This window comes from Zea mays, chromosome 3, assembly GCF_902167145.1.
Source record: "Zea mays cultivar B73 chromosome 3, Zm-B73-REFERENCE-NAM-5.0, whole genome shotgun sequence".
Classification (NCBI taxonomy): Eukaryota; Viridiplantae; Streptophyta; class Magnoliopsida; order Poales; family Poaceae; genus Zea; species Zea mays.
Window position 1 is genome coordinate 229,342,547 of NC_050098.1, and position 12,204 is coordinate 229,354,750.

Here is a 12,204-nt window from a genome sequence, read left to right on the forward strand (position 1 = left end):
CATTATCAAAAATACTTATGTTATATGATACTATGGTTTGAGAATAACCTAAGTTATAGTTTAAAAAACTGTAGTAAGTTGTGGCCTCTAGAAAAGATACTATGGGTTACGAATTGTGCCTCAAAGCCATTTTTAACGGTTGGGGCTTATAGAAAAACTATTGTAGGCAAGTTCACGTGTCGTGTGACCTATCCTATCAATCTTTCTCTCCCTTGTCTTCTCCAATATTCTCTCGGTATGGCCGAAGGCCTAAACATGCTTGGGCTCGCCTAGGGCGGGAATCGAGTCAGCTCAGCTCGGCTCGGCTCGACAAAGTACAAGCTGGTTAGGCTGACTTGTTAAGAAATCAAGCTAGATAGTCAGTTCAGCTTAGGTCAATTGAGTTCGAGGTGACTCATTAAACTAACGAGTTGATTTGGCTTGGCTCATTAAGAAATCCAGCTAGATAGTTAGCTCGACTCAGTTTGTTTACGAGCTCGAACTTACTCGTTTAGCTTGCAAACCAAAAAGAACAGTATGCACACACACATGTATACTTATCATAATTAATTTCTAGATAATTTCAAACCAATTTAATAACAGAAAATAGCCATAGTTTTGAAGACCACATCAATTCAACACCAAATTAACATAGTGTTGGCACCGATTTGGGCGCCAATCAGTAAGAGGTGTATCGGCGGTGGTGATCTTTGTGGCGGCATGGATAGTCCACGACCTAGGGTCAGATGGTCTGTGACCCTGCGTCAGGAGCGGGTCTTCCCTGCGCCAAACCGGACGGTCCGCGCCTGGTGATCGGACGGTCCATAGGTGCGTAGGGTGGCGACGTTCGCCAATAGCACCTGTTTCTCACCCCCTAGAGGGACCCCGTCAAGAAGGTGAGATCCAAAGGTTTGTCTTGCGGCCGACAGGCCACCAAAGACGCCTTGTAGGGAAGGAGCCGGAGTAGGAGCCTCAGCTACAAGCTAGCCATCCTGCGGTCGACCATGGGGCCTCATACTGGCTCCAGCAAGCACCTGTATCCAGTATATTTAGCGCACCAATGTCACTCGCACGTCTCCAGCAATGTCATCTCTCATGTCCTCTAAATTTTGTGGGCCTCCTCTCGTCCTCCAATTCTAGCGCCTTCTTTATCCAGTACAAGTTATATCTTCCCTAGCTCTGCACCTGCCATGTAATGCTATAGCATTTTTTGAGAAGGCTGCTGGAGACAAAAAAAAAGGTGTCACAAAACAATAGAGGATGAAATTTAGAAAACGTTATTGAACATAATAAAGATATAAATAACATAATCCTTTAAAGTGTACTGTAAATGACCAAAAATATTTATTTAATAGATTTCGTTTAATAGATGTCATTGCTGGAGACAGTCTCAAAGGCAAGGGAGGAGGGCAGCGAGCTACCACTACTATGGGTTCTTGCGCTTGTGCGGTTGGCCATGTGGTCTTAGACTATGTGAAACGGTTATCTCTAAATTTTATTCTCTATATCCAGTGGCGGATCGAGAAACAGATTATGAGGGGGCTACTAAACTAAAGCTATAAAATTCTTTTAAAAAACAATCTAATTGATGTTAATATAACACAAGTAGCAAGATGAAACTTAAATACTTAAAAAACATGTAGGCTAAATAAGTCGACACGAATTCTACAAATACAATAATAAATAATCAATACATATCGTTATGATTCTTGATAAGGAATATATCCATCCTATCCCTATAAATATAAATTTAATTTTATCAACTAACCTACTAACCTAGCAGATAATTGATTAAACCAAAATACCAAATAATCTCACCTTATTACCTAGCATAGTAGCACTAGCAGCCATATGCACATAGCAAACTAGCATCAGAAGCAGTGCAGTAGGATTCATTAGTTCAGTCTTCAGCAATCAGCAGGGATAGGGAGGCTTCACGAGGTGTATAGCACGCTCACATCTGACGCCTCCACTCCACGAAGCAGCCAACAAGCATCGAGCAGGCGAGCAACCAGCAGGGGAGGCGGCACTTGACTGAGTCCTGATCCCGATGGAGTGAGGGAGCGGGGCTAAGGGCCGCGGCCGACGTGGGGGTGGACGGGAGGAGCCGAGGGCGCAGGCTGCACTGTCGATGTGCCACAGCGCGTGCGGGAGGAGCCATGGGCGCAGCGCGGACGTGCGGTGCGAAGGGATGGAGAGCGGTCAGCGGCGGCTGGGTGCATGCGGAGAGGTGCTGTGAGAGTCTGACCTAGATTTTTAGATTTTTGTGGGCCAAATTTACCATATATCATTGTTTCTAATGGGCCACGGGCAGCCCGGTCGCACATCCGCCCCTGTCTATATCTCACTATCGTGTCACGTTCACGATTTCCCCTACCTCTTCCCCCTAAAACCCACTCACAACATAAAATAAGACTGACTGCAACGCATACCTCTTCACCTCCCCTACGCTAAAACTGTTCATCGTTTAGGGGCTACAGTCTCCCCCTACCTCGCGCAGCGGTGAGCGCTCCCCTCTCCCCTTCCTCGCGACACTCTTCTCTCTCACGCCAGATGCAGCGGTTCACTGTAGCCGCCCCCTCGCCTTCTTCGCGCGAAAGGAGCCGTCCGCGCCAGACACCGGAAACTTCTCGCTCCACCTCGCTCCGTCTCCACCCGTCCACGGAAGGGCGATTTTTCGAGGCGACGCGGCGGCGGATCTCCCGTCGGCCGGTGGAGTCGGCACCGGCCCCGCTCGGGTGCGCAGAAGACGAAGTCGACGTCGTGAGCACGCAGTGCCGTTCGCGACCGAAGACGAAGAGGGGTCAAATCCGCTTCCGCCGAGGTTCGTCGCGACCGATTCGTTGGCTTCCGTCCCCGACCATCAACGGCGCCATCAGATCCAGACGGATCCCCTTCGATTCGACTTGGTGGGCACTAAATCTCCCGTTCTTAAGGTATTTTGCTTTACAACTCCACGGCAAATCATTGTTTATGTTCCGATTGATTTACAACTCAACTGGTATTGTGCTTCATTCGCCGTCTTGCGGCCCAGATCCATCCCTACTAGAGGTATAGCATCTTCTACCCCGTCAAACGAAAACTTTAGTGAGGATAAATGTACCTTACCACTGAAGCTGTGTTAAAAATTCGTATTTTTTGTTGCCAAGCCCATAGGAGTTTAGCAGATCCAGACAAGTGTTGTAGGTATGAAGTTAGGAAGTTTTTCATCCTTGATTTATGCGCCTGGTATACCATACTTTATGTTCCACGGCATCCAGTGGTGTTCATTGGACTCTTCTTCATGTTTGACAATGTATTTGTGGCTTTTATGTGGAATGTTACCCTTTCGCACTATATGAGTATGCACCAATATAAGCGAAAACACTGAATCACTTAATTTCTGTGCCACGATATGTAATGTTTAAGACTTAAACTTGTCTTTCTCTCATGACATTACCTGTAACATTTGTCTCTGCACTTACTAGTTTCCTTTATATTTCTGTGGATGCGAACCTTTTATTATAACTGTTGCTGCGTTTTATGTTTGATTTATAAATCATTAGTTCAAATGCTTCTGCACAAATGTAACTCTTCTTAGCATCTGACTTAATTTGTCCCCTGTCCACCCTTACTAGAATGGACCCATCAAACAATGCCACTTCTTCTCAGCCCATGTCAAATTCATCAATTGGCCAGCAGTTTGCTCCTCCACCCCCTATGTGGCCAACGGCTTACATGCAGCAGAGTGATATGGATTGTAACTTCATGGGAAACCTAAATTTTCCAAACCCTGCTCAAGGTCCGACAACAATGTGGGCACCCATGCATACAGGAAATACTTCTTCCCAATCTACCATTCCCGCCTCTCAATCAGCTATGTACTGGAATCATTACTTGAATTTTGTCAGGAATCCTCTTGGGCCACCTGAAGTTAACCCATTTCCTGATTGCATTCCACCATCCAATACCAGTACACCATTGCAGGGTTCCAATACTATACCTTCCATACCTGTGAATTTGGACTCAGATGCAGAAAACAGTGTTCAAGACATCAATAGTCCTGAAAAGAATGCAAGAATTCATATTTGGTTACGAGTGAAACAAATATTCGGTTACTCGTAATTTGAGTTTGTTCCTGCGAACCGGTTTCTTTTATTTGGTTATGTCAAAACGTTACATTTGTTTGCCAGACCATTATATTTTTGTTCGAACCATAAGTCGTGAAGGACAGTCGTGCTGTGCTGTTTCTTGTATGGTGTTGTAATCGACAATAATTATTTGCATTTCCTGTGAACAAGTTTGGTTAAAGTTTCATATATTTCATCGTCAACGTATTCGAGGTTTGGAAATAATTGCTGCGAGTTCAGCTTGGAATGGCTTGTGATGTGTACAAATCGTTACCAGTGTTGGTCGTGTTGTGTTGAAAGAACAATTACATGTTTGCAATGAGGATGTACTTTATTTCAGAACCGATACGTACGACATGAGAATGGAAATTACACATAGTAGAATGCAGTTCAAATAAACTTTAGCATAGTAATGGTGAAGTTTACATGCTTCCACGCCGAGCCCACAAATGCTCGACAAGATCATTTTGAAGTGCTCATATGGGTGCCTTATAGCTTTGACGAAAGTTGGCCAGTTGGGGTAAATACCATCAGCAAGGTAATATCCGAAGTTATATGCATTACCATTAATTGTGTAATGCACAGGTGGCATTCGGCCAGATGTCATGGGGTCGAAAACAGGTGATCGGTGGAGCACATTCACGTCGTTGTTTGTCCCGGGCATTCCAAAGAAAGCATGCCAAATCCAAAGGTCATACGTTGCCACAGCTTCTAGGATCATGGACGCTCGACCATTTCTGCCACAAAACTGACCACGCCATGCGGTAGGACAGTTCCGCCACTCCCAATGCATGCAATCTATAGAACCCAACATCCTTGGGAAACCCCTTGATTTGCTATGGTGCATGATGCGTGTTATGTCAGCTTCATTAGGAGTTCGTAGATACCACCCACTGAAGTATGCAATGATACCTCGACAGAAATGATGAAGGCATTCCCTAGCTGTCGACTCCCCTATTTGAATGTACTCGTCTACAGCATCTGAAGGTAACCCATATGCTAGTACCCGCATTGCCGCACATACTTTTTGTAGTGGACCTAGACCAGGCATACCAGTTGCGTCTACCCGTTGTGTAAAGTACGAATCATGTTGTTGAAGACCTTGCAAGATTCTCAGGAAGAGAGGCCTACTCATGCGGAACCTAAGTTTTGAATAAATAATACTTGTAATGAAATTGCAAATATCAAACCGTATTCGAATAATAAGTAGTGGGTACCTTCTACGAAAGACGTGGGGTGGATACACAGGGTTCTCGGCGAAGTAGTGATGATGGATAAGATTTTCTCCACGAAAATGATCTCTGTGAATAACCCGTCGAGGCAAACGGGACTGTCGTTGGAGGTGGCGTCTCGCCTCTAGGTTGAGGACAAGAAGATTGACAAGCATAAGTGTTTCGTCGTCACTATCACTCGAGTAAGAGTCTTCATCGCTATGGTTGTGAGACATACTGTGAAATGTTTGAATTGTTGATGTAGTGAACTTTGTTGTTGCATTTGTGAAGAGATGGATTCCATATATATAGGGGAGAGGAATGCGGCTTCAGGTGGAAGCTAGTGGCTTCCCACGAAAGACAAACATGATTTTCGTTGGAAGACAAGTGCGGCTTGCCGCACACGACTAGTGCTATTTGGTTCGCAGGAAAATATATTTCTGATCCCAGGACGGATAAAACGTGATCACGGAAATATGCAAATTCGAATGTATTGTAAAATAATAGTTGTTATATATTATATGTGCAAGTAATTATAAACTAATTATTTTTTAATAATTTTATTTGTTTAATACATGCGCAACATGTCGGACGTGTGCAAAATAATTAAAGAAAATCAAAATTGAAGTTGGTTAAGTTAGTTATATGGAAATGGTTTTTTAATGAGTAGAGGGATATATAGGGGAAACTATAGGGGGAACGGTTGCGGGACGAGTGAATATAGGGGATGGGATCTTGCTGACGTGGCTGCATAGTAGCATTTATGGGGAAAAATTTAGGGGGAACAGTTGCGGACAGTCTAACATTTTTTCTTCCAACTACCTGCACTTTCTCTCCTTCATACTTGTTCAGTACCGCACAAAGTGGGAAATTGCAGGCGGCCGTACAAAGCACAAGAGCTGGAGGGGCACACTACATTTGGAGGGAGAGAGACAAACCCAACAGGCCAACACTAGACTAGCTCCAACAAGGGACCCTAAAGGGTTCTGTACCCTAAATATAGAGGATCGAATGGTCCTCTACGCCCTCCAGCAGCGTCCTCTAAACGGTCCTCTAAATTTAGAGAACGCTGCTGGATTCTCTATATATAGAGTTTCTCTAAACGATCCTCTATCCATTTAATACTTTAAATAACCGGTTTAGCAAAAGTAAAATATGTACAATACATTTGAGAGTATGACAAATACGTATGTATAAAAAATAAAAATAAAAAAAATGTTTCTAATATAGATATTTGAGTGTAGAGGACGTGATTTAGAGGACGTTGTTGGAGAGGAAGGAGATATAGAGGATGGAATCTTTTAGAGGAGACGGTAAAGGACGGATATAGAGGATGAATATAGAGGACGTTGCTGGAGACAGCGGCCCTATAGGGGCAACCGTTGTACCCTTTGGTATGCTACTATGGCCACCAGGTTTAGCGTAGAGGGAGATGTATGCAGCGGTATTTGCTAGCCGCTACATCCCCTTCTACTGTTCTCGTCTGCTTGCTCCCTACTAGCTATAAGACTGTCCGCAACCGTTCCCCCTAAATGTTACTATGCAGCCACGTCAGCAAGATTCCATCCCCTATATTCACTCGTCCCGCAACCGTTCCCCCTATAGTTTCCCCTATATATCCCTCTACTCATTAAAAAACCATTTCCATATAACTAACTTAACCAACTTCAATTTTGATTTTATTTAATTATTTTGCACACGTCCGACATGTTGCGCATGTATTAAAAAATATAATTATTAAAAATAATTAGTTTACAATTACTTGCACATATAATATATAACAACTATTATTTTACAATACATTCGAAATTGCATAATTTCGTGAAAACGTATTATCCGTCCTCGGATCAGGAATATATTTTCCTGCGAACCAAATTCCACTTGTCGTGTGCGGCAAGCCGCACTTGTCTTGCAACGAAAGCCACGTTTGGCTTTCGTGGGAAGCCACTAGCTTCCACCTGAAGCCGCTTTCCTCTCCCCTATATATATGGAATCCATCTCTTCACAAATGCAGCAACAAAGTTCAGTAGATCAACAATTGAACCATTTCACGGTATGTCTCACAGCCATAACGATGAAGACTCTTACTCGAGTGATAGTGACGACGAAACACTTATGCTTGTCAATCTTCTTGTCCTCAACCTAGAGGCGAGACGCCACCTCCAACGACGGTCCCGTTTGCCTCGACGGGTTATTCACAGAGATCATTTTCGTGGAGAAAATCTTATCCATCATCACTACTTCGCCGAGAACCCTGTGTATCCACCCCACGTCTTTCGTAGAAGGTACCCACTACTTATTATTCGAATACGGTTTGATATTTGCAATTTCATTACAAGTATTATTTATTCAAAACTTAGGTTCCGCATGAGTAGGCCTCTCTTCCTGAGAATCTTGCAAGGTCTTCAACAACATGATTCGTACTTTACACAACGGGTAGACGCAACTGGTATGCCTGGTCTAGGTCCACTACAAAAAGTATGTGCGGCAATGCGGGTACTAGCATATGGGTTACCTTCTGATGCTGTAGACGAGTACATTCAAATAGGGGAGTCGACAGCTAGGGAATGCCTTCAGCATTTTTGTCGAGGTATCATTGCATACTTCAGTGGGTGGTATCTACGAACTCCTAATGAAGCTGACATAACACGCATCATGCACCATAGCGAATCAAGGGGTTTCCCAGGGATGTTGGGTTCTATAGATTGCATGCATTGGGAGTGGCGGAACTGTCCTACCGCATGGCGTGGTCAGTTTTGTGGCAGAAATGGTCGAGCGTCCATGATTCTAGAAGTTGTGGCAACGTATGACCTTTGGATTTGGCATGCTTTCTTTGGCATGCCCGGGACAAACAACGACGTGAATGTGCTCCACCGATCACCTGTTTTCGACCCCATGACATCTGGTCGAATGCCACCTGTCCATTACACAATTAATGGTAATGCATATAACTTCGGATATTACCTAGCTGATGGTATTTACCCCAACTGGCCAACTTTCGTAAAAGCTATAAGGCACCCATATGAGCAAAAGAAAGTCTATTTCACACAAATGCAGGAAAGTTGTCGAAAGGATATTGAGCGTGCATTTGGAGTTCTTCAAGCTAGGTGGGCAGTGCTACGAGGTCCAGCATATGGTTGGGATTGTAATCGTTTAACTGAAATAATAACAGCTTGCATCATCATGCACAACATGATTCTTGAAGACGAAGGGTCGTTTGCTGCTAATACTGATTTTGGAGATAACACTTCAACCAGTCAAGCACCACAACTAATTGCAGAAGGAAGGGCGGAATGGGTCATTAACCACTTCGATCTTCGTCGCCAAGAAAGATCGTGCTCCCTCTAAAATGATCTTGTCGAGCATTTGTGGGCTCGGCGTGGAAGCATGTAAACTTCAGCATTCGTATGCTAAAGTTTATTTCAACTTCATTTTACTATGTGTAATTTCCATTCTCATGTCCTACGTATCGGTTCTGAAATAAAGTAGATCCTCATTGGAAACCTGTACTTGTTCTTTGAACACAACAAGATGAAAACTGCTAACGATTTGTACACATCACAAGCGATTCGAAGCTGAACACGCAGCAATTATTTGCAAATCTCGAATACGTTAACGATGAAATATATGAAACTTTAACCAAACTTGTTCACAACAAATGCAAATAATTATTGTCGATTACAACACCATACAACAAACAGCACAGCACGACTGTCCTTGACGACTTATGGTTCGAACAAAAATATAATGGTCTGCCAAACAAATGTAACGTTCTGACATAAGCAAATAATAGAAACCGGTTCGGTAAAACAAGCTCAAGTTACGAGTAACCGAATATATCTTTCACTCATAACCAAATATGAATTCTTGCAACTTCTTTTTTTGTTTTTGCATCATAATCCAAACTTCGGGTTCGACATCTTCTTCATTCGTTGCCTCCAGCCTTTGTAATCTTTTTTCAGCACAATCTAGTTCTTGAAGTTTCAATTCCCTTTTTCGTATGAGGACCTTTTCTGCTTCCAATTCTAACCTCTTTTCTCCATTTCCCTGTCTTCTTCTGAGCACTTCTCTTTCTTTTCACCCTTTTCTATGGACCTCTGAATTTGTTTTTCAGTTATTTCTTGCAAACGACTAAGGTACTCTGGAGATGAAGATGATGCAGGTTTGTTTCTCTCTGATTTACTGAAATCACGACCACGCGGCCGTTTTCCTGTCAACCCTGCAGATGCACTATCATTTTCAGTTGTGGGAGCATACGGAGTACCTGTTGAGCCAATTGGATTTGCATTCAATCCGCGGAACGATTGTCCACTACAAATGCTCTCCCATTTCGGTTCTCCCTTTAGTTGGTGCCAGCAATGCATGTACTGGAAAGTTTTGTTCTCCTCGTGTGCAAATAATGTTGCCGCCTTCGATGTCTGTACAAATTATGGTTTCATTTTACAAATGTGTTAACATGTATACAATCATTTGTACATGATTTAAAGTCGGTAAAATTTGGGTTACCTTGTCGTCATCAGTTAACCCACTTTGTTTCTCTCTTAGAACTCTTGCGTAGTAGCCAGCAAACTTACTTACATCTGCTCTTATCTTGTCCCATCTGCTGCTAAGCGCTCTGTTCACTCTACAAGGAAAGTTGCCCCTCCGTTCGTTGTATCTTTTTTCAATTCTAGCCCAAAGGCCCTCCCTACGTTGGCCAGTGTGCACAACAGGGTCACTGCTTATTTGCAACCAGGTTGTGCAAAGTAGAAGATCTTCAGGGCCAGTAAAGTTTTGTTCCTTAGACTTTTTGGGTTTATGTATAGGAGGTGCATTCTTTTCAGGACTATTGATGTCATGAACACTGTGTTCTGCATCTGAGTCCAAATTCACAGGTAAGGAAGGTATAGTATTGGAACCCTGCAATGGTGTACTGGTATTGGATGGTGGAATGGAATCAGGAAATGGGTTTACTTCAGGTGGCCCAAGAGGATTCCTGACAAAGTTCAAGTAATGATTCCAGTACATAGCTGATTGTGAGGCGGGAATCATGGTAGATTGGGAAGAAGTATTTCCTGTATGCATGGGTGCCCACATTGTTGTCGGACCTTGAGCAGGGTTTGGAAAATTCAGGTTTCCCATAAAGTTACAATCCATACCACTCTGCTGCATGTAACCCGTTGGCCACATAGGGGGTGGAGGAGGAAACTGCTGGCCAATTGATGAATTTGACATGGGCTGAGAAGAAGTGGCATTGTTTGATGGGTCCATTCTAGTAAGTGTGGAGAGGGGACAAATTAAGTCAGATGCTAAGAAGTTATGAAAATGTGCAGAAGCATTTGAACAAATGATTTAGAAAACAAGCATACAACTCAGCAACAGTTATAATAAAAGGTTCCCATTCACGGTTATAGTACTAAACCAAGCACATCACAAATAGTACTGAACAAAGTTCACTGACTACATAATTGCTTACATCAAACTAAGTACTTCTTGGGACAGTGTACTGCTTAGACTTAGACATACATGACATATGGGTGTTCAAAAGGATGTCATGTACCTTTCACTGCAAACATAAACCTAAAACATATTCCAGTAGCTATTACGGGTAGACCTATCTGAATCACTGAAATACCATTCGTCACTGACGTCGGGGCAGTAGAACTCCTCTTCCTCAACAGAAGGATCAATAACTGTTGGAGGGGGTGACGGAGAGGGAGGATCAACACTGATGTCATCCCACTCGTACTTAGCTATTTCTGGAAAGGCTTGGACTTTTGCCTCTAAGGCATCCTGCTGAAGCAACTCTAGTTTTTCTTTGATGGCAAACAATGTCCTAGCTAGGATTTCTTCATCATGCATGTGGTCTAATGCATGATCAACTAAACCCCCCAGGGACTTTGTGGCATCCTCGGTACAGTCGACAAGGACTTTCATCAAAGCCTTCATCTTATCTTCTTGGGAGGATGCCATTATCAAATGGACTGCAAACATTTAATTTATGAAGTAACATGTTGAAACCCTTTAAAAGCATATGCATTCTTGTAATGACAAAAGTTGGCACATAATATTGCATACAAATTTTGTTTGCACCACCAGGGTATCATAAAAACAAGGAAAAACATTACAAACTTGTAGGAAATATAAGGGAAGTATAAAATAGAGATTCCAAACCATAACTGATATGTACAAGCCCTTTCCTAAGATATATCATAATGATGATGAAATGTAACAGACAAATTGTATCTTAACCCATATGAAAAAAATGAACATGTCCAAATGCAAATAGGGATTTTCAGTAAAGTGAAGATGACATATGACATGTACACTTCGAATCATAAAACAAACAGACAGATGCAACCTTTGAAGTTGTACATATCAGTTATATAATTGTTGGCAGGTACATGGGAATGAACGAAAGCAAGAACATTTTATACACAATTAAAGGTTAGGAAAATAAGTGGCACAGAAATATAAAGGAAACTAGTAAGTGCAGAGACAAATGTTAGAGCTAATGTCATGACAGAAAGACAAGTTGAAGTCTTCAACATTACATATTGTGGCAGATAATCATAGTCAAACACAAGTTGTGGCAGACACATGATCTGGCACATAATCGAAGTCATAAGTAATTTCACATGTCATTAATTTTAGTGACTCTACTCATGAACATACGTGTACTCCATGGAAGCACAAAGAAGTGTGAGAAAATAAGTGATTCAGTGTTTTGGCTTATATTGGTGCATACTCATATAGTGCGAAAGGGTAACATTGCACATAAATGGCACAAATACATTGTCTTCAGTTTAAAAACACCAAGAACAGTCCAATGAACACCACTGGGGAAATATAATTGCTGCCATGCCTAATGTTAGGGTTACTTTTGTTCGTGTATTTGCATCACGTGGAACATAAAGTTTGGTATA

The 12,204-nt window shown here is 42.6% G+C and overlaps 1 protein-coding gene across 1 annotated transcript; it reads left to right on the plus strand.

Annotated features, from left to right (window-relative positions):
- The first annotated feature begins 7,451 nt into the window (after positions 1 to 7,451).
- Positions 7,452 to 8,754, plus strand: LOC118476775 (putative nuclease HARBI1). Its single transcript, XM_035966513.1, has 2 exons — positions 7,452 to 7,584; positions 7,660 to 8,754. The coding sequence occupies exon 2, from the start codon at positions 7,667 to 7,669 to the stop codon at positions 8,645 to 8,647; it is 981 nt and encodes a 326-aa protein (XP_035822406.1). The 5' UTR covers positions 7,452 to 7,584; positions 7,660 to 7,666; the 3' UTR covers positions 8,648 to 8,754.
- The last annotated feature ends 3,450 nt before the right edge of the window (positions 8,755 to 12,204 follow it).

Coding starts and splice junctions, on each gene's coding strand:
- LOC118476775 (XM_035966513.1), top strand. CDS start 7,667: ATGAGTAGGCCTCTCTTCCTGAGAATCTTGCAAGGTCTTCAACAACAT.